At 51.5% G+C, this 23,049-nt stretch overlaps 1 protein-coding gene across 1 annotated transcript; it reads right to left on the minus strand.

Annotated features, from left to right (window-relative positions):
- Positions 1-1,068: 1,068 nt before the first annotated feature.
- CILP (cartilage intermediate layer protein) lies at positions 1,069-13,512 on the minus strand. Its single transcript, XM_081227994.1, is given in 12 exon segments — positions 1,069-1,551; positions 1,554-1,607; positions 1,609-1,649; positions 1,652-1,720; positions 1,723-4,035; positions 6,111-6,268; positions 6,951-7,059; positions 7,832-8,146; positions 8,517-8,699; positions 9,964-10,233; positions 11,436-11,528; positions 13,417-13,512. Coding segments are annotated over 12 exon segments (3,726 nt in total). The 5' UTR covers positions 13,478-13,512; the 3' UTR covers positions 1,069-1,491.
- Positions 13,513-23,049: the final 9,537 nt, after the last annotated feature.

A 23,049-nucleotide genomic window follows, 5' to 3' on the forward strand; every position in this document is an offset into this window, starting at 1 on the left:
GCAATCAAAGGCCACTAGGCCCCAGCCCTACATACACCCACTTTCTCAGAGGTCACGGGGATGGGGTGTTTAGCCAGAGAAATTTCTAATTAATTACGAACCAAACCCCTGGGAGCTGGGCAGATGCTGATCCAAGAGTACAAATCCAGGCCAGACCAGAGGTGGCCAGAAGGAACTGCACCGGGCCAGCCAGGGGATCAAGGAGAGCTTTTTGTCCTGATTGTAAATGATGCCCTCTCCTCCCCCAATCCCCTTGGCCTCTTTCCTAATAGATTCTGGAGAGGTTGGGAAAGAGGCAATCAGTGCATCTTACTCAACCCTACATCCCTGACTATTGATGCCTCCAAGATCACTTTGGCACCATCCAGTGGCCTCTGATTTGCTGTTTTAAACCAAACACCTTTTCCAAAAACAAAAAACTCTGTCCTTTTGGATCAGTCGTCCAGTCATTTTACTCAAGGGACAGAGGCTGTTACCTGGCAGAGGCTGTTACACACAGAGGCTGGTGTCTGGAAAAGCTGGGCAACTTTAGAAGAGCTTGGAATAAAAAAAGAAAAAGCCCATCACTTCTGAGTGAGGTCAGCCAGCCCAGCTGGAGAAGGCAGCAGGCTGTGGGGGAATGCCAAAGGACCACTGGGCCAGCTTGCCAGACTCTGGGCCAAGCCACTGTATAAGCTCCCCAGTACTGGAATGAAAGAAAGGGAAAACAAATCAGCACATGTTTTCAGCTTTGCTCAGGGGCCCAGAACATCTGGGAGGGGCTCACAACTCCAGGAATCTCTGCTCTTCTCTGCAAATGGAAAATATGATCTATGAGAACAAACTTGACCAGTAGAATATGTGCCTAGTCACCCAGCCCTGTAACTTAGGGTTAGGTGGCACTGTGCCTCATGCCACCTGGTGACCACTTTCCAGAGACCCCTCTGTCCCTCTGAGCAGTTGGCTCAGTTTAATGGTTTAAAGACAGGTCAGTAAACTCAAAATCAAGTACAAAATGTGCATTTATTGACATCTGTTCTGGGCCGCACTGGGCTTCTAGAAAGAACAAAAGCAAATATAAAGGGAAACACGCTAATTAGCAACCTAGGGCAGTTGTGGATACCAGGAGATGTTTTTTCCAGACTTGGTAGAGGAACTATGATTACCCTGTATTCAACAGTGTAACACTGAACGTGCACTAGAGTTCCAGATTCATCAAAGAAATAAATGTTATTTATAATTCAAGTAAAAATATTTCACCACCTTTTATATGTATGAACTGTGATGGAGGCCTTGCTTACATCCTGTGGAGCAAGGCCAAGAAATATGCTTTATATTGGTTATTTGATCTTCAACATCAGATTATCATTATTGTAGAGGTGGGCAAAACCATGCAAAAAAGAAAATGAAGGACATTTCTATGTATGGCACTAAATGAAGAATGCTCAAAGCCACAGAGTTTGCCCATGGCCAATTTCCTGTGTTTCTTGTAAAGAACAGGGCAAAGAGGTTTTATTTTGACATTTTGGGGGCTCCATGCCAATCAGTATCATGGGACAAAGACAGTAAGTAAGGGAATGAAGAAACAAACGAACAAGTTGCACTAGAACAGATGGGCTTAAATTAACCGAGTGACAGTTTGGGTGTCAGTCTCACAATGGCTGTGGGGAGAAGGGAAGTACCACAAGCCTTAGTTGCTCAGAGGCTGCTGAGCAACCCCAGAAAACCTCAGAGAGGCCGCCCCTCTGCGCCGGCGCTGGCCACCCTGACTTGCCCACTGCCTCCTTGAAGGCGCTCTTCCCCTGACAGTGCTTGCGGGGGAGGGCCGGGCCGGGGTGCTCTGGAGGTACTGGAAGGCACTCTGACGGCCCACCTGCCTCTCTACGCAGTTAAAGGTCAGGGCCACTCCCACATTGCTCTTCATGACTCTGGAGGAGCCATCAGATGTGCCATCAAAGCACCGGCCAAGCGCAATCTCCTTGGCCGTGTGAGGGTCCTGGTCAGTGACAGTGTAGATGCCATAGTTGTGGCCCAGTGGGTCCAAGGGTGCCAGCATGGTGTACTCACTGGTGTCGTCATTGACCGCCAGTGGTAGGTGGTTGACCAGGTACTCATGCAGCATGGAGTTTACGCTGACTCGATGGCAGCTGCCCTGGGGGATAACCTTCACCAGCGTGCGGTCTACACGGTCCTGGTCATAGAGCATCCCACTGCACTTGAACTCCAAACAGGCAGCTGAGACATTGCGCTTGTCCCTGTCCCGCGTGCTCTTCACATCCCGGATTCCGTATAGCTTTCCCACTGTCTGCCGGTGGGTGCCCCCCATGTTACGGGATCGCACGTTCACCTCCAGTGGCCCCATGATCTTCACCTTGATATAGCAGGCCCTGAACTCCATTGGCTTGGGCCACCATGCCAGGTAGTCTTCAGTCCAGCTCATGGGGTCATCCTCGTTGAAAGGGACCGTGTTGTAGTCATACCGATCCCCCTCAACCTGGTAGAACCGGAAGTGGGCCGCACTGGGAGGTACTTCCTCACATGCCTGGAGGTTCTCAAATGCATAGATGGGTCCATTGCTCTCCTCAGCTGAGTTGGGCCTTGGCTTGGCCATGCTGATCTGGAAAGCTGTCTTCTTGGCCTGTGGGTCCTCATGGTCTGTCCGGCGGTACTTGAGCTTGTTGAGGTAGGGCTGAGGGACACCAATTGCATTTGGGTTGAATTTAGGAGAAGACTCCACTGCTTCCAGTTCTTCCCCAGCCAGGCTGGCTAAGACGTAGGCAGAGTAAGCATCAGGGGACTGGTCATCACAGAAGGCAGGCAGACAGGCCCCATTGGGGCCAGTGATGACACTGTCAAAGCGGCCCCAGGCCCTGGGGTTAGAGGAGAAGCCAGTCCTGGGCTCCAGGTTGATCACAGAGACCACGACACCCTGAATCTGCTCACTGGGCAAGAACCTCTGACTTCGGTAGGCCCTCACCTTGATGAAGCACCTCCTGCTTTCAGGGACATCCAGGTTAAAGAGCCTCCTCTCACGGATCTCCATGTTGCCCACCAGGAAGGTCCTGTCTTCTCTTCTGTTCCGCCTTTGGCTTTCAAATTTGAAGTCACCTTCCTCCTCCCACAGCCCTGTACCTGGATTGAGTGACCAGAGTTTCATCATGGGCAAGTGCTCTGGCATCTTGACCTGGGTTGAATCGAGGTGGACCTTCACCTTGCCAACATTAAGTGACTCTGAGGAGGCCTCATCTGTGAAGTCCACAGAGAACATGCCATATGTCCGAAGGGGGAAGGTGTCTCCCTCATCATTGATGAAGTTCAGGTCACTCTGGGCAGCAGTAGCTGTGGAAATATTCCGGGGATCCAGGAAGGTCACACTGGCCTTTACTTTTCCTGTGTAGGGATCCCCGTTCTGCCGGTAGAAACTCTTGGATGGGATCTCCAGCTCAGCCACAGGATCTTCACCAGCCACGTCCCCCAAGGGGATAATGTTGGTCTCCATGGACTCCAAGGTGATGGGCTCTTTCCGCCGAAGCACCTTGATCTCATGGAACACCGCACTCCCCTTCTTATTGAAGGGCAGCACTTTGGTGGTGTTGACAAACTTCTGCAGCCTGTCCACAAATGTGAGCACCAGCCTCTCAGTGTCCTGAGGGACATGGAGGGTGAACGTGCCCTTGTAGCCAGTCATGCTCACACGGCTGTTCCCCATGTACACGTGGCCAAAGCGCATGGGTTCCCCATTGTCAGAGGCGCTGACGCGTCCCCGAACGATACTCCGGGTCTCCGTACACCGCTGGCAGCTGCACTCTTTGGCCACCTTGGTGGGCAGCGTGTACCCACTGCACTGGATCTCCCTCTCCTCTGTTTTAGAGATCCCACAGCAGTTCTCCACAGCATCCTGGCACCTGATCCCAGTATCCTGCTGCCCTGCACAGGTCTTGACAGGACAACGACCCACATCATAGTAGAAGGAGTTGGTGGCATTCTGGAAACAATCATGGGGCAGCTGGATAAGGTAGCTCTCAGGGGTTGGGTTGCAAGGAGTCTCATCAGGGGCTATGGAGGGAAATAGTTCGGATATTAAATGCAAATACTTTTCCTACATAAAGGGAACCTCAACCTCCCCTCTCTGCCATACTTTAGGGTTTTCAAAGTACTTGTGTGATCCCAACTCTCACAGAACTCCTCTGAGGCAGATAGAACAGCTATTACTAATTCCATTTCACACACAGGGAACAGAGTTTGCTGCTGAGACCAGTAGAGTAATCGTCCTAATTGGAGGGGTCTTGAAAATTCATGAGGGTGTTTTGAGTTACCACCAATATTGGCAGTGCTACTGACTTATAGTGGGCAGGGGGCCTTGCAGCTCTGTTTTCTGCAGTGCCTGACACTGTCTCTCATAAGGAATTCTTCTGCATCCTGTTTGACTTTCACATATTCTATAGACATTCATGTAGGTGGAAAACTTGTTTAAAATTATCAGAGCCTGTTTTTTTTTTTTTTTTTTTTTGGTGGTGGTGGTGGTGGTGGTACGCAGGCCTCTCACTGCTGTGGCCTCTCCCGTTGTGGAGCACAGGCTCCAGATGCGCAGGCTCAGCGGCCATGGCTCACAGGCCCAGCCACTCCGCGGCATGTGGGATCTTCCCGGACCGGGGAACGAACCCATGTCCCCTTCATCGGCAGGCGGACTCTCAACCACTGCGCCACCAGGGAAGCCCGGAACCTAGTATTTTTTTTACATGGCTTTACCATACATTGAATTTTTCAAGAATGCAGCTACCATATAAATCAAGCTAAGATTGTACTTTGTTTAGCTTGGAAAAATACCAAGAATTGCTTCTTGTCTCAGAAAAATCATGTACCTATAACAATTGCCCAAGGAATGTGAAATGATGCCCCTGTATCCATCAGCATTTGTAGCTGTCACATTCATGGTGACTGGATTCAAGTGCAAGTGGCTGACCTCTTGGCTGATGTTCTTGTGTCATTATGCCAAAGCACTTACATATTGAAATATATACTATTTTGTATTAAAATTATTTTCTTTGTATTTCCCTTTTATGTTATTAGGGCCATGTGCATATATATTTGGAAATTATATGTAGTTATTATTTATAAATTTAACTTTAGAATAGTAAAAAATATTTTTAATTGAAAATATTTAAAATTTAAAGTATTAAGAATAACTGAAAAAAAAAAAGAAAGAAAGAATAACTGTGACAAGCAGGGAGCACTGGTATAATGAGCTGGGAACCACTGCTGACAGCTCTCCACATCTCCTCTGCCAGGGTTCAAGTGCCCTGTGTCCTGCCTGTCCTGAGGTGTGTTACTCAACTTTCTTGGAGTCTCTGAAATATTCCAAAATCCTTCCAACAAAATTTCTTCTCCCTTTTGCTTGGTTTTGTTTAGGCCAATTACTAAGATATCCTCCTTCTCCCTCACTTTCCAAGTACAGTTTCCTGATTGGTCTTGGCCTCCAGTCTCTCCTCCTCCAGCTCACATCTAGAAACCAGCTTTAATCAGGTCACCCTCTCTTGTAAAGCCCCCTCAGTTTCCCACTTCTATACCTTGCTCATGCTGGCCCCTTGATCTGGAATGCTCCCATCTCCATACACACAGACCCTGGCCATCGTTTAAGACCAGGGATTCACAACGTTGGCTGCAAATTAGAATTACCTGGGGAAGATTTTAACCTGTGTGTGACCAGGCCACATCCCAAACCAATGAAATCAGGCTCTCTGGAGGTAAGACCCAGGCGTCGGTATTTTAGAAAACTCAACAGATGATCCCAGTGGGCAGCCAAGGCTGAGAACCACTATTTAAGCCTCAAGCAACCAGCCATAGTCACTCCCACCTGGAAAGTCTCTGTCTCTCATCTATAGAGTCCACAATTCCTTATCTCCTGTTTCAACTACATTTTTCCATCTTTACTGACTTGTCTCTTATTTCTCCACCCATCCTGGAGTGGCAGCTCTGTGAGGGTAGGATCAAGGTCTGTGCCATCTTTGTGCCCCAGAGAGCACAGCACTGTGCACAGTCCAGAAAAGCCCAAGGTTTTACTGCCCAGGAATGCCCACTGGGGTGCTCCCCAGTGCTGTAGCAGGGGTTCCCCGGGGCCCTGACAGTCTTACCTATGACAGTCAGCCGGGCAACATGGGACTTTGCAGCCCCAGTGTCGCTCTGGGCCTTGCAGAAGTACTCCCCGGCCTGGTCCCGCTGCAGATTCCTCAGCACCAGCTTGCTCTCGTGTTTGTAGAGGGAGGGGTCCAACAGTGTGCTGTTATGGTACCTGCAAGGGATGGAGAGGGACAGCCTGAGGGGGCAGTAGGAGGGCTGGTATTATTGGGGACAGTGCCAGGAGCAAGGCAGATGGTGGACGGGTCCCTGCAGATGCCAACACCACCACTGACTCAGCTCATTCAAGAACACTGACTGGCCTGGGAGTCAGGGGACTCGATTCTGAGTCTCAGCCCCACCACTAACTGGCTATGGACCCTTAGACAAATCATTTCACGTCCGAGTTTCAGCTTCCTGTTCTATGAAATAGGAGCAGTGATTCCTAGCTGACTCCATAGAATTGTTGAGAGCATCAAACAAGATAATGGCTATAAAATGTTTGTGAAGGGTAAAGGACAGCCACTGGGGACACTGACCTTGTTTGCCCTTGTCTGGGAAATTAGGGCCTGGGAACCTGGTTCTGTGGCCCAAGGATATGAGTCAGGACCCCAAGACCAGAGCTGCTCTGGGGGACCCCAGCTTTGATAGGACAACAACAGGGCTTGCTCGTTGTCTGGGTGGCCTCAACCCTACTGGCCCCCACTTGTAAGTGCCCGTTTCCTGGCTCTGCACCAGGGCCTTACTTGTAACTTTATTCTATTGGTTATTGCCATGATTAATAAGTCCAGACCCAATGCAAGAAAGCTCTGGTTTCCAAGAGGAGAACTGAGCCAGGCAGCTGGCAGAATACTCACCAGAAATACTTGTCTGGTTTGGGCTTCCCCGTGGCCTTACAGCACAGGGACACACTCTGCCCAGCAATCCGTGCTTTTGTCTTGGGGTTCATCACAATGTATGGTGTCTCTGAGACAGAAGATGAGACATGGTGTTTTGGGTTTTAATCTTTGTCACAGGTTCTCCAGAGCCTTGCTCCCTCAGGTATTCTGACATGCGTTAAAATTGTACAACTTCACACACACCACCCAGCCCCTCTCTAATGGTCCTAATAAGTAGCTGGTCCAGAATGGAGTCCACTCCCTCCATCTACTCAGCCTGGGACCTGCTCCCATGGCCTCTCGGGCAGCATCGGGGTGAGGCAGTGGAGAACCAAGAGGACCTTGTACCAGCCAAGATTCCCAAACACTGCCATTGAGACAGAGCTGGCTGCTCTGCTGACTCCAGCAGAATTTTCTGGCCATTCTGCACCATTTCTGAATTCCCCCAGCCTCTCTCTCTATGCCTTTTAAACGTTATACTGTATCGTAATTGACTATGTTAGATAAGGTGACCAGGAAAGAACTCATACATTTAAGGGAGCAAGCCATTGCAATATCTGGGGGAAGAACACTCCAAGCAGAGTATATAGCAAGTGCAAAGGCCCTGAGGCAAGAGTGTGCCTGTGTGTTTGAGGAACAGATAGGAGTAGCGTGACTCAGTGTGGGTGGAGGGGACTATAACAGGAGAGGAGAGGGGAAGAGAGAAGAGAAGGAATGGGGGGGTCTGGCAGATGATGCTGGGACTTGGGGATTTTTGAGTTTTACTCTGGGCAACCTGGAAAGCCAGCTCTTAGTACTGTAATCCTTTTATTTAAAAGTCCAGCCTTCCTCCCCAGCCCTATCCCAGAGAAGTTAAGTACCTGCCCTCATGAACTCCGCCTTGATGGTGGCTGCCTTCAGTCTAGTCTTAGGCATTGTGAGCCTGATAGGGGCAAACTTGGTTTTTGTGATCTTCAGGATGCTTTTGCCATCAGGGCACAAGCCAGGGATGCGGAACCTCCCGCGGCTGTCCGTCTGGGTCAATAGCTTAGGTGTTTTGGTCAGGATGTAGACAGTAGCCCCTGAGGCTGGGGCACCCCCAGGGAGGGAGACAACCCCATACAGCACGAAGTCCTGGCACATGCAGGCGTCACAGTCAGCATTCACCTGGCCCATGGGGCAGGTCAGGTCACAGGCTGTGGAAGAAGGGGCCACATCAGGAGGGCGTGTGTGGATTCTGGCCCTCCTTCAGTCACATCCCAGCCTGGGGACTCACATATGCTTCCTCTCCCCCTTAGGCCTTAGTCAGCCTGCATGACTAATTCCTACTCATCCTTCAAGACTTAGCTCAGGACACCTCCTCTAGGAAGCCTTCCTCAATTCCCCTAAGCTATAATAATTGACCACACACTATGCTCCCACATTATCCTCTACATCCCCCATTGGTGCACGTAATAGATGCTCAGTTAATACTTGATGAATGAATGGAGTCTGACCCTCCAACCTATTCTAGGCTGCTTCAGCCCCAGCCCCATGCCTGCCCAGTACCAAGAGCAGGGGTAGTACCTGAACAGGCCTGCTCCATGCAGAGCCGACCCTCCTCGGTGGCATCATTGCACAGTGACACCGTCTCCGCTAAGCAGGTGCGTGTTCGGGTCTGGACCCCAGGGTGACCACAAGCAGCAGAACACTTGCTCCAGGGAGACCACGGGCTCCAGAGGCTGTGCTCTGTGTCTTGGCGCAGGGATCCTGCAAAGCAGGATCAGCAGGTGGTCTGACTTCCCTCTCAGAGGGACTCTGTCAGGAAATCTGACCCAGAGGCTGTTTTTTCTCAGAGAGCAAGGCCCTCCATTTACATCACAGATGTCACTGATATTCATATTTCCTGCAATGATTTTTCCAACAGATGGACATCAAGAGTCTTGAGGAAGTGGTGTCTCTAAGTTTTACAAAAACACCGAATGGGCTAGGGGTGGCCCTGAGAGGGACTTGTTGGCCAAGCACTGGGGGTTTGATGCGCTGTCCTAGGAGGTGCAGGGATAGCACCATCTTACCCTTTACCCATGCTCCTGAAGATGGGCCCCCTGGGAAGTCAGGGCCTGGGGCCTCAGTGACATCAAGCCCCCTCTGCCCCCTCTCCTCACCTGTGGTCTGAGGCCTGTGTACAAGAATGGAGGCCTCAGACCTCACTCAGGAGACCTTGTTCAGCCTGAGCTCCCACTGCAGACAACCACCACTGCCTCCCGGGCCTGCAGGGTCAGGCCGTGAGCACTGGCAGGACCCCGGGAGGGGAGCGTGCATATCCAAGAAGCGGGCAGGCCTGCAGCTGGCTCTGAATAATCCAGTGTGGGGAGAGGAGATGGAAAGGGCACGAACTCTTGGGCTCTGCAAATACAGGCATGGGTTTAAACTCCAGCATTCCATTTATCAGCTGTGTCGTCCCAAGAAGTTACCTAAACTCCCTGAACCTGGAATAACTTGTCAAAATGGAGATTCCTCACAGGTCAGCTGTAAAGGTTGAGTAATGGAGATAACTAGCAGTGTCTGGCACAGAAGAACTAACATAGAAACTGACACTTAGTGGACGTTCACCTGCATTAAGCCCTCTACATTCATTATCTCATTTAATCCTCATAAAAACCCCTACGAAGGATTACTAATATTACCCCTGTTCTACACGTGAGAAACCTGAGGCTCAGAGAGCTTCAGAACATTTGTCTAAGGAACACAGTAGAGATGGTAGGCCCAGATTCAAACCAAGCAGCCCAACTGCAGAGCCTGTGGTCTTCACCACCGTGCCACATGCACTCAGTAAAGTGGATTGAAAGGAAATTACCCATCCACACAGAACACTGTTGGGAAGATTATGGTTCTCATGACACTGATGGGTTATTATGGAGTCAAAGCATGTGTATGTGTGTGACAACCAGAGTTTCCGTAGCCAGACGCAGGTCCTGGCTCTCCCTTTGCTGAGGCTGGTGGGAGGTAGCGGGTGGGGACTGGTCAGGCTCACCTGGCGGGCAGAGGAAGCGCACAGTATAATTGGAGCAGTTCTGGCCGGGCCGCTGCTCCCTGTTGAGGCACCAGAAGCCCTCAAGGGGGCTGCCATGGACCACTTGGCCAGTGCTGCCTGCGGGTATCCAGTCGGTGGTCCTAGCCTCTAGCTGCAGGGGCCGAGGACACACCTGGTGCCCGTAGTAGAAGTGAATGGCATCCAGCCGCTCGTAGTCACCCCGCCCACCTGGGTGGTCGATGTTGAACCATGTTGTCCACTCCCCAGGACCTGAGTGAGAGAGCCAGGTAGGAGAGGAGCCAGGCCCTGGAGCTCTAGGTGAGCTCAAGCCCTGGAAGTCATCCCTAATACCCCTCACCCGCCCCTCACTGGTCTCAGGCCCTCATCGCATCTCTCTCTCCAGCATCTCTCCAATCTCTTATACTTCTGCTTACACCCTACTGCCAAAGCTTCTGTTAAAGCTCTCAGCAGCCTTGGCTGTACTATGTCAGAAATTTCCTGCCTGGGTCTCTACCTCCAGCTTCCTCCGAACCCATCCCCACCCGTCTCCAAACACTGCAGTCAGGGTGAGCTTTCTCCACGTGGCTTGGGCCACGTCACTCCTGGCTTTAACTCTCTTAACCAGGCATTCAGGTGCTGGTGAGCTGGCCACCGGTATCTCTCCATCCTCATCTCCCCGCTCTCTCCCTGCCAGCCTGTGCTCTGGCCCCAGCAAGCCCTACAGCATTTCTGGAAGCTATCAGGCGGCTGCATGATTCTGAGCCATCCTATATACTTGGTCCCTCTGCCTGGACAGAGATGTAGGCCAAATGCCTTTTTTTTTTTTTTTTTTTTGCCACACCGCACAGTATGCGGGATCTTAGTTCCCCACCAAGGATGGAACCCACGCCCCCTGCAGTGGAAAGCATGGAGTCTTAACTATTGGACCACCAGGGAAGTCCCCAAATGCCTTTTTTTTTTTTTTTGCGGTATGCAGGCCTCTCACTGTTGTGGCCTCTCCCGTTGTGGAGCACAGGCTCCGGACGCGCAGGCTCAGTGGCCATGGCTCACGGGCCCAGCCGCTCCGCGGTATGTGGGATCTTCCCGGACCGGGGCATGAACCCGTCTCCCCTGCATCAGCAGGCGGACTCTCAACCACTGGGCCACCAGGGAAGCCCCCCAAATGCCTTTTAAAAGTGGGTTTCACTCTGTATGACAGACTCTAGGTCCTTGTTATACAGCAGAAACTAACACAACATTGTAAAGCAATTATACTCCAATAAAGATGTTAAAAAATGCTATCTAAATATATATATATATATATTACAACCATGACCATTAGCCAAGTAGCTATAAATAAAACATTTTTGAAAATTAAAAAAAAAAGTGGGTTTCTATGGACCCCTGACATTGTTGCCTGGCTGCAGAGATCCTCTTAGCAAGCTCAGTAAAAACCGTCCCCCCAGTAACTCCCTGCTCCAGCCACAACTCACTGTCCAGGGGGTCAGCAGGCTTGGCAAAGATGCCTGAGGTCCTCTTCCCAGGCTGGGCTCTTCTCACCGACTGAGTGAGCATCATCTGCCTCCCTGAGGGCCAGGAGGATAAATGAGAGGCCAAAACAGTTACAGGGGCCCAGCAGGGTCCTGCTACTAGCCTCTCAAGACATAGGGAAGCAGTGTGATGTGGGGGATGGAACATTAGCACTGGGCTGGGTTCAAATCCCCACTCTGCCACTTACTGGCTGTGTGACTTCACAAAAGCTTTATTCCTTTAAATGTTTCCCATAAAATAGAACTGCATCAACAATCACCACATCATAGGGTCCTGGTGCATATTCAGGGTGATGGTGAAGGTAAAGGGACATGGCATGCAGTGCATGGTCAACAAATGGTGGTTCTCTTTTCACTCTTGTTCTAGAAAGGGACCATGGGATGCTGCTGAGCACCTGGGGCTCCTACTTTAGGGTTTGAGCCTGTTCTTCTTGGCAGAATGGAACCTTACTTTCCTCATCTGTAAAATGGAGATATTAGTTCCCACTGCACATAGGGTGGTCCAGTTGGCATGAGGATTCCATGAGGTAACACAAAGTAAACATCTCTGAAGTATACGGAGATGGAGACTGTGAGCCCCAGACACTCTGCCACTTCCTGACTCTGTGACCTTGGGCCAGATACTTCACTCATCTGACCCTTCATCATAAAGTGAGGATAATAATAGTTCCTATCTCAGAGGATTGTAGGGATTAAATAAGCTCAATCATCAAATCCGCTTACAACAATGCCTATAGCACAGACTGTTTGCTGAATAAGTGTTAGCAACTCCTGTTAGCTCAAGACCTGGACCATAGATGTCCATTTCCCTTCTCCTGGCAAAGTTTGGCTTTGGGAATCCGCCCTCACCCTCACAGGGCCTAACTGGAGGAGTGGTCCTTTAATTTTCTGACCCCAGGCTGGCAAAGTCTGCCTGAGGAAGGGTATAGGGACCTCGGGCCACAGGCAGTGAGGCTCCAGGCCCACGCCACCGGAGGCTGCGTTGGGGGGTCCAAAATGGAAAGGAGAAAGGAGAGCAGAGAACTGCAGAAGCTTTGGAAGGTAATTAACTCTCACGTGAGAGAGCCGCCAAATCAGTATTCTCTTTGCTGCTTAAGTGGGGTGCTAGGAGCTCTTTTAATCAAACTGATCTGATTTCCCCTCAGATGGCTGAATGTTAATCATCTTCCCCAACAGCAGCTGTCAGGGTAGAAAGAGCAAGGCAAGAGGTGGGCACATGTAGGGTTTGGCAAGATGCTGAGACAGCCTTTGTTCCTGCATCTGTGGTCACAAAGCCTGCAGTGCTCGCTGCTTTATGAGAGGATTTTGAGCATATTTTTGCTTTACCTGAGTATGTGGCTAGAAATCAGGAAAGGAAGGGGAGATGGGAGAGAGTATACAGGATAGTGCTGGGAGCTCTGATCCTTAGAAGCCTTGGGGAGCCCACCAGGCAAATTCTCTCCACGTGTTCCCTTGAGGACTCAGTGTCACCAGAGAATGGGGTCAGAGGACAAGGAGACCAGAAGGGGTTCTGGTGTCTCTGAGAAATTTGGTTACAGGGTCTAAATGAATTTTCATGAAACTAAAACCAAAAATCTGGCTGTGAGAACTCAGGGATCCCGTTTGCTTTGGCTATCAGAAAGCTCAGAGCTAAATTTAACACTCAGGGGCTGTGGTAACCCTCTTATCTTTTTTCTGCCTTCTGAGTGACACTTGCCCTGCTCCTCTTTTAAAAGATTCTGTTCTGTGAGTTTTAATATTGGGACTTATCTCAAATCCTTTAGGAAAGCAAGCAGGGTATAAATTATGAATAAATAGACAAACCAGCCTCAGGTCTTAGCGCCACTGCTGTGGCTTAAGGCAGATGCAGAGTTGGGTCCCAGACCATAGTGACTTCATTATGACAAGTGGGGGATTAGAGAGACAGTAGATACTTAGCCTGTACCCAACAGAGAGGTGACCTCTAGGACCAGGAAGGAGAACACGCAGGCCTTGATCACCACCATCTTTCCTCCAGGTCCCGTGGGGGACGTGGCAGGAGTTGAGTGAGGGTCCCTTCACAGAGTCGGATTGTCCCTGGAACGTGATCCCCTGAGAAGTTTCTCAGATCACTGACCTGCAAAGAAACAAAGCTTGTCGGGTTCCACTTCTCTGAGTCACCTCTTAGGGCTTGAGCAGAACTATTTCTTGACCTATCAAGGGTAAAAGGTGGACAGAATGAAGTCTTGTGAGAGTGACACCTGCCCAAATTGCAAATCTGAGCGGCTTGCAAGATGCACAGAGTCAGACTCTGAGTTCACATGAGGCAGACCTGGATTCAAACCCCAGGTCCAGGTGCCAGGGTCCCACATCAAGATGGGACACAAGGGACAGTAGGGGTGAGAAGTTTCCTTGCCAATGAGGAGGGGCCTGGGCTCACCCGCGGCAGCCTCTGGGTGACTCATTAATCACTTTCCAGACCCGGGCTTGGGGGCATGTTTTGCTACCCCTTGTTGGGGCTCCCATTCTCACACAACAGGCTTACATATTAAGGCTATGCAGCCCCTGCCCCGACTACAGTGGCGCCTCACAGGGCAGGCCAGCTGAAGGGTGCAGATGCTTCAGACACACCACCTCCATGAACACATTCCCAGACGTGCACTGGCTGCAGCTGGAACACATTTCTGGCCTGTTTGTTTGGGGCCTGGCTGGGAGTTTCTGGCCTGGCTGCTCCTGGGCCTCCCTCAGAAGCCTGCTGAGGGAGAGCAGAGGGGATGTACTGGGAGAGGCTAGGGCCCCCCAGTAACTGCTGAGCATGGGTTACAGGCTGCAGGAGCAGGGAGAGGAGAGCAGGCCTGCCAATAGGGCAAGGATGCAGGGGGAGTGGCCCAGGCTCCCGCTCAATTTTCTCTCTCCCCAGAGCTCTGGCCAACGCAGAATCTGACCAGTGCCTGGAAATTCAAAAGTGATTCCCTTCAACCTCCCAAGTCCAGGGTGTGGTGAGAAAAGGGAGATTCCTCCTTTCTGGAAAAAAGATTCAAAAGCACTTTGTTGGGACTTCCCTGGAGGCGCAGTGGTTACGAATCCACCTGCCAATGCAAAGGACACGGGTTCAAGCCCTGGCCCGGGAAGATCCCACATGCTGCGGAGCAACTAAGTCCGTGCGCCACAACTACTGAGTCAGCTCTCTAGAGCCCGCAAGCCACAACTACTGAGCCCACGTACCACAACTACTGGAGCCCGCGCGCCTAGAGCCCGTGCTCCACAACAAGAGAAGCCACAACAATGAGAAGCCCACGCACTGCAACGAAGAGTAGCCCCCGCTCACCACAACTAGAGAAAGCCCACGCGCAGCAATGAAGACCCAACACAGCCAAAAAAACCCCACAAAAACCCCACAAATAAATAAATAAATTTATTTAAAAAAATAGCACTTTGTTGTCCCGGAAGAAGAACAGACTAATCCCATGCTGCAGACTATCCAGCTCTAAGCCCACTAACTCCACCACCACCTGTTTCTCAGCCCAGAGAACAGAGCACGGGTGTCCCCGAGGTCTCCAGCTCTTGTGTGTCTCACGCCACGCTCCCAGGCTCTGAGCAGAGGGCTGAGCGCTCCGTGGGCCTGCACAGCATTCAGTCTGGGACTGCTCCGCAACTGTCTGGGAAGCCGAAGTGGCCTGAGGCACCTTGTGGAAAAACCATTTCCCATCTGGCAGCCCATGGAAGTTTCCTCAGCATATGCTCTGTGGGTGAGGCTCCCCATCCCACGGGTCCCAGAACTCTCGGATAAAGAAGACTGGCTGACCGCAGGAAAAAAGCAGAGCTCCCAGAGGTACAGAGATCCTGACTGGGACCCTCTGAGGGCCCCTATCCTCAGGTGGGGGAGGGAAAAGACCTTGGGTCAATGGGAGAAAGGAGAGAACTCCAAAGCAGAAAGGGGAGTCTTCTCTGGGGGAGATAAGGGGTGGTCAGGAATAGCTGAGCCAGGCAGTGGGGTGCAGGGATGGGCTGAGGAGAATAGGAGTGGGGCTCACCGTGTCCTGAGCGGGACTCCTCAGCTGGGGGGTCCAGGTCTTCCTCTCCCCAGCAGCCCAGCCACGGGGCCTTATATAGCACAGCTGGTGGCTCAGCCTGTGGCAATGCACCACGGGAAGCGGCCGCGAAACTAGATCCAAGCCTGAGGAAGCTCGGCCTTCCCCACCCCTCCCCACATCCCCTGCAGACTCCAGGGGCCCGGATTTCGCTTCCAGATCTTCAGAGGGAGAGGCCGCAGGGCCTGGGGATGGGCCAGGTGGGCAGCTGCCTGGGGCTCCATAGGCCAGAGCAGAGGGATGGGTGGGGAGGCGGCTGGGCACTGAGCAGCCCTGGGAAGCGGCCAAGGGCAATTCTACATGTGGGCAGCATTTCATAGCTCAGGAGGTGGGATGCTCTTGCCTAAGCTTTGCTTGCTGATCCCCCGCATGGCCCCGGCCCTGGCCCACCTATGCAGAGAAAGAACTTTGCTGGCCTTAGCACATACCCCAAGCTCTCTTAGGGCCACAGATTACCTGGCCTCTCAGCTGGGGGTGCTTGGTCTGAGTTGGGCAACTACTCAGCTTCTGTGGCCCCTGAGGGAGCACTTAGGGAACCTCAGAGGGGACAAGGGACAGAGGAATGGTGGGGCATAGGATGAGAGTAGTTCTTCCTTACCCCTGCCTGCTTCCATTTGGGTACCTGCCTATACCCATTGGACCTGAGAGGAGCTCCTGAATGTGGATTCTCTGAGATCCTGCCAGATGCTCATATGTGCGTGTGTGTGCGTGTGGCTGACTTTGGGTACGGGTGCCACCAGCAGTGAACAGCAGCCTTACCCATAGGTGGCACAGGCAGCTGCTTGTGTTTCCAGACTTCACCCGCCTCCCCTGCAGCATGAGTTTGCCTGTCGTCACAGGCAGCAGTTCTGTAATTTCAGCATGTATTAGAATCCCCTGGAGGGCTTGTTAAAACACAGATGCTGGGCCCCTCACCCAGACTCTCTAGTTCAGTAGGTCTGAGGTGAGGACCGAGACTTTGCATTTCTAACAAGCTCCCAGGTGATTTTGATGCGGCTGGTTAACGGACCACACAAGGAGAGAGTACCAGGTGGAGGCAGAAGATGGGGAGGGGTGAGCCAGGGAGACAGCAGGAGCTTCCAAGGCCTGCCTCGTGTCTCAGGCTCATCTGGCCTGGACTGGGCTTTCTGCCTCATGCAGGGCCTGGAGATGGAGGCCTGGCCCGTGTGGCCCTCCACACCAGTGTCAGCTCACTCTTTGCACACACCCTCACTGAGCGCCTGTTTGGGGGCAGGCTCCAGGCTGGGCACTGGGAGACCATAGGGAGGAGATGTATCCATGCATTCAGAGGAAAGAGGCTTGTATGGAAATGATCCCACAGTGTAGCCGTGCACACTCTTATCCAGAGAGCTGTGCGTGTGTGGTTGTGTGTGTCTGTGCCTGTGTATATGCTGTATGTGTGTATGTCTGTGTCTTTCTCTCTGTGTGAATGTGTGTGTGTGTACAAACAAGGGTTTAGGAGCTCTGTTTCTCTGAGCATCATCCTGGACAGGAGCTGTTGGGGGAGAGGAGGATGGTGGAGGAAGGATGTTTAGCAGGGACAGCCCCTAAGCAGATCTGGGGCACAGAGCCGGTTTGCTTTTTCTGTTGGAGCCTGGTCTCCCTCCTGGACCCCAGCTTTTGGCCCATAGATCCTGTAGTAGACCCAGTCTGGTCCAATTATTATCAGAGCCAAGCCATGAAGCAGCTTTAGCCTGAACTAAGTGAAGGCAAATTCTGAACTGAGTGAAGCCCCTGAGAACTCTGCTGGTCCATGGACAAAGGCTGAGCCACAACAGCCTGATCAAAGAACAGGAGAAAAACAAGAACTTGGGAGTCAAAAGCCTAGTGCTGGCTCTGTTGCTAATTTTGATGTGCGATCTTGGACAAGCAATGACCCAAGTGACCCTGGACCTCAGTGTCCCCACCTGTGCAACAGGAGTTTGGACTGAGTGAGCTCTGAGGCCCCCACCAGCTCTTACAAGATTTGATAAGATGCTGACAACAAACACTGCAGAAAGGAGAGAAAAGAAGAAATGACAGCTCCAAAGAATCTCACCAGAGGTCAGGAGGGAGGCAAGAGAAGCTACCCGACCACAGAGTCTAGATAAGGAGAGCAAGGTAGACAGGAGAGGAAGGTGGGGAAAGGTAAACCAGAGGACCAGAGGTCAAGGTCAGGGTAATCAGCTGCTCTCCAAGGCCTCTACTCTATGGAACCCCAGAGTATGTGAAAGAGGTCTCCCCAGCCTCCCAAATGCACCCCTCTCTTCTCTTTCTGTAGTGGGAGGAGGGAAGCCTACAAGGTGAGGGCTTGGCAAAGTGGAGCTCCTTAGGCCATGATTCCTGCCTAGGTGTCCTTGCTTGGCCCAGAACTCACACTGAGGCCCCATCTATCCTGCCCCAGTGGCCAGAGGGTATTGTCATGGTTGGCACAGGCTGAGGGACTGTGAGCTAGAATCCCTGGGTTCTGATTACAGCCCAGCAGGTTGTGTCCCTCTAGCTCATGTCCTCCCACCTCCCCCATCAAAGAATCCTTTCCTGTCCCCAAGTGGGGCTGAGCTGTGAACTGCGCAGGGCTAGATTGGTGGAATCTGAGTTCACTCCCACCCAGTGCTTCCAGGACTCCTTTGAGGGAGAGGCTGCTGCTCTCCTTGGCCAGGACCTTAGGATAGTCAGGGCTTGGGAGGCGGCCACAGATCTGGACTGTCCAGGGCCTGGCCTAGATGGGTCAGCACCAGCCATGAGTGGCCACCTGGGGCTTCTGCAGGCCAGGCTAGTCTGCTGCAGCTCCAAGCCCTGGCTTGGAACACACTGAAACCCATCAATCACTCCCACCCCTAGCCAGGGGATTGAGGGGCTTGGAGCCATGTTTAGCCAGGCCAACTGTGACCCAAGCCTAAGGCCAGGGGTCCCCACCCTGCTGAGGGGAAAGGAGCTTGGGAACACTGGGAGGGGTCTGACATGATGCTGGTGGCTCCAGAGGAAGGTGCTGTGTCTCTAACATCTCTCTGACCACCACTCCCATGCTCCCATCATTGCCCCCCTGCGGCCTGAGGGGGCTTTGCAGGCCTGGGTAGGGACAAGCCACTAATGATCCCTGGGGACTGGAAGACTTGACTGTAGCTCTGAGTAACCCTCAGGGGCTGCTGACCCAGTATGTATGGGAGCCTAGACACCCAGAGTCTACGGGAGTGGGAGAGCTCGCTCTCTGACCCTGTTGTTCTCCTCCCTATCCTAGATACAGTCTGTCACTGTTCCAACCCAATGCCTTTATAGTTTTATTCCTCAGCTTCCCATCTTGAAATACAGCCCTTCCTCCCCTCCCATGTGAATGTCCCCCACCTTTCGATGCCCCATCTCAGTCTCCTCCCTCTTGCCCTCTCTGACCACCCAGGCCCACCTTGACTATTCCTTCTCGGGTCTCAGATGGTAATGTTCACCATCCTGTAATATACAAGGCACATTCATGGTCATCATCTCATCTTCAGCCTCACAGTTGATCTGCGAGGCAGGGATGACCACACCCATTTTATAGAGGGAAAACTGAGGCTCAGAGAGGTGAAGTCAGTCAGACACAGTAGGTCTTCAACTCAGAGTTGCCCCTGGGAACCGGTGACCTTGTCATGTAGACCTTGTCATGGGGTGCCCTCAGCTCAGAGGAGCCACCATGGAAATGACACTCCAGCCGTATGCTCCTCAGCGAGAACATACTAGAACACTCTGGCTCTGCCTGCCTGGCACATACACCCTGCTTCCCATACATATGTCCCCATCTAATGTCCCCATCTAATGTGATCCAGCTATCTATCGTACTGTGGTGGATTAAATATGGCCACAAATTCTTTGCAACTCTCCCGTTATGAGGTGGAGTCTCTTTACTCACCTTTGGCCTGGGCTGGCTTTGTCACTTGCTTTGAACAAAGGAATGACAGAAATGACACTCAAGAGACTTTGCCGCCTTCACTCCCCAGGAACATGGTCCTGAGATCACCATATAAAGAAGTCAATCTATCCTCCTAGAGGATAAGAGACCACATGAAGGAGAACTGAGGCCCCCAGCCAACAGCCAGACATGTGAATGAGGCCATCTTGAATTTTCCACCTCAGCAGTTGCATAAGTGAGCCAGGTAAGACCAGCAGAGGAATGGTCTAGCCACCCATAGAGTCATGAGAAATAATAATCATTGTTGTAAGCCACTGAGTTTTGGGGTGATTTGTTGTACTGTAATAGATAACTGATATACACACTAAGAGTAAAAGATCTTTCAGTTGCAAGAGACAAAAGCACAACTCAGATTGGATTATGCAGGAAAGGAAACTGATGGTTGTCATAACTGAAGTCCTGGGAAAAATTGGATCCAGGGACTCAAACAATATCATCAGGACTGCTCTCTTTCCATTTCTCAACTGCTTCCTCTGAGATGGCTTTTTTCCCAAGGAGGCTGTAGTGTCACAGTCTGTATTTTCCCAAGTTGGCTGCAATGATAGCTCCCACCGCGCGTGTTCTCGTACAAGGTGACTGCCCTACTCTGCCATCAAGAGGTAGAATCTAATTTCCTTCCCCTTGAATCTGAGCTGAGCTATGACTTGCTTGAAACCAAGAATGAGCTGAACTTCTCAGGCTAGGTCAGAAAAGGTCATGCAGCTTCCACTTGGGATGCTTGCTCTGGGGAAAGCCAGCTAACTACCCAGAGACCACCAAATCAGAGAGGCCTGGTGTAGGTGTTCTGGTGGGTAGTCCCAGCTGAGCCCAGCCTTCCAGCCCTCACATCACCAGTCATGTGAGTGTAGCTGTCTTGTACCCTCTAGGAGAGACCAGCCCATTTACCCGATGGATGCCACTGAGTGGCCTCAATCAAAGTCATAAAAGGTAGAATGGCCCAGTCAAGCCCTACATGAAATCCTGACCTACAGAATTCAGGGGATATGATAAAATGATTATCATTTAAGCCACTAAGACTTGGGGTAGTTTGTTACACAGCAACAGTAACTGGAACAGATGCCATTCCCATGTATTATCTTCCAGAAGCTCCAGACTCCCTTCTAGCACATGTCAAATCTCCAATGGAAAAAGCATGTCTCTTCCCCCATTGTTCCAGCAGAAGTCCTGGGAAAGGCTCTCATTGGCCCATTCCTGACCCAGTTCCTGTAACCATGTGGGTGGAAAGCTCTGATTGGCCCACTTCCAGAGGTAGGGGTAGATCATCCCACGGGAATCACATGGACTGATTTTTCTCAAAGGAAAATTGTGGTGCTGTCACCAGAAGTAGGAAGAACGGATGCTAGGAAGTAAAAAGTGACACGTACCCACCTAAAACACAACCACAAACACAAGCACCCCCTTCCTTGTAGGAGTCAACCCGAAATGTCTAACTACTAACATTGATACCAGTAGTTGAATCCTGATATCAAGAGACCACTTTAGGGCTTCCCTGGTGGCGCAGTGGTTGAGAGTCCGCCTGCCAATACAGGGGACACGGGTTCGTGCCCCAGTCCAGGAAGATCCCACATGCCGCGGAGCGGCTAGGCCCATGAGCCATGGCCGCTAAGCCTGCGCGTCCGGAGCCTGTGCTCCGTAACGGGAGAGGCCACGACAGTGAGAGGCACTCGTAGCGCAAAAAAAAAAAAAAAAAAAAAGAGAGACCACTTTAACAGCTGTCAACCTCAGCATTTACACTCCCTTTGTTCTGCTGCAAACCTACCCATGTATGACTCCCCTCACCCTGTAACCACATCAACACATCCCAGAAGAGTTGAGCAAAGCTGAGCAACTATAATAACAACTCCAGCTTGGAAAATGGAAGAAAAACAAAGAAACCTTCAGAACTATGTAAGCCACACGCGTTGCTGCACGCACTGCTGCCTGCCAGTCAGCACCTGGTCTTGTAAGGGTGTGCTTACTCCGCACGGGTTGTAGGTGGGAACAGATTCCCTGAGAATGAGCCATGGTCTGGCAGATCCCCCAAGACATGTCAGGTAGAGCCCCCCACCTTGCATAGTGTGCTCACTGTGGTCATCACAGAATGCTCAAGCTTAAAAAAAAAAGGTCACCTCACTGTCCCTGTAGTGACTCACCATGGTCACAGCCTTGAGTTTACGTCTTAGTGTCCCCACGGTGCCCTGCTGTTTCTCAGGGACACCCACATTCATGATTTTGTACAGGATTACTGGGTGCATACTTACCAGGGAGTCATCACAAGAGTGTTCACACTTCCCTCCTGGACTAGTCACACTCAGTGGGATGTGTTTGCCTGGTGGTTCATCAGGCTCGCCCCGAAGCATCTACCAGACTCTGCTGCTTGCTTCCCATGACCCGAGGCCTCTTTTCATGACTCCCCTGAGAGGCCCCAGGTGGCTCTGGTTGTGGTACGGCTTCAGCTCTGACCACGATGCTGGCAGCCCAGAAGAGCCTGCAGTCGTGATGGGGGGTGGCCTCAGTCAGGGGTGAGGTGAGGCGGATGCCAGGTAGTTGTCCTCTCTGGCTGTGCATCCCTGGGACCCGTGGACGTTTAACGGGCTAGAGCTGTGGAAAGTTGAGTGTAAGGAGCCTCCCTCTTTCCAAGCAGGATCTTTCACCCACACAACGCCTGGGCCATAAAGATTTGGGACTCCAGATGGTCCGGGTGAGCAGGCAGGGAAGGGGAAATGGAGGTTAGAAAGGCCTTGGTGAGAAGGCTTAGCCAGACAGGGTGGGACAGAGGAAGAGAAACAGCCATGGGCCTGCACAGACCATTCTTAGTGGGTTGGTTTTTTGTTCCCAGAAGCAAAGCAGTGTTCAGGGTGGCTGAATTGGGGCATTTTTCCCCCCAGGAAAACAATAGCTTTGAGGACAGAATGCTGGCCAGTGACAGGGAAGGCAAAGAAAGGGAAGAAGAAATTTGAATCCCACTTCCCATTTTAAAAAATTGGAGCATGGGGCTTCCCTGGTGGCGCAGTGGTTGAGAGTCCGCCTGCCGATTCAGGGGACATGGGTTCGTGTCCCGGTCCGGGAAGATCCCACATGCCGTGGAGCGGCTAGGCCCGTGAGCCATGGCCACTGAGCCTGCGCGTCCGGAGCCTGTGCTCCACAACGGGAGAGGCCACAACAGTGAGAGGCCCGCGTACTGCAAAATAAATAAATAAATAAAAATTAAAAAATAAAATAAAAATTGGAGCATGATTTTCATTCTGTAGAAGTCACCCTTTTGAGTGGAAAGTTCTATGATTTTTGACAAATGCAAACAATCTTATAACCACCATCACCATCAAAATACAAAATATTTCCATCACCTCAGAAGCTCCCTTTGTCGTCAGCCCTCTCCCCCATCCCTAGCTGCTGACCACTGCTGATCTGTTCTCTTTCCCTGTCATTTTGCCTTTTCAAGAATGTCCTGCAAGTGGAATCCTTTGGTATGAGTGTTGTTGTTTTTTTTTAAATATTTATTTATTTATTTGGCTGCGTCAGGTCTTGGTTGTGGCATGCAGGATCTTCACTGTGGTACACCGGCTTCTCTCTAGTTGTGGTGCATGGGCTCTGTTGCATTTCACAG

The sequence above is a fragment of the Mesoplodon bidens genome, assembly GCF_964165515.1.
Source record: "Mesoplodon bidens genome assembly, chromosome: 3".
NCBI classification, from domain to species: domain Eukaryota; kingdom Metazoa; phylum Chordata; class Mammalia; order Artiodactyla; family Ziphiidae; genus Mesoplodon; species Mesoplodon bidens.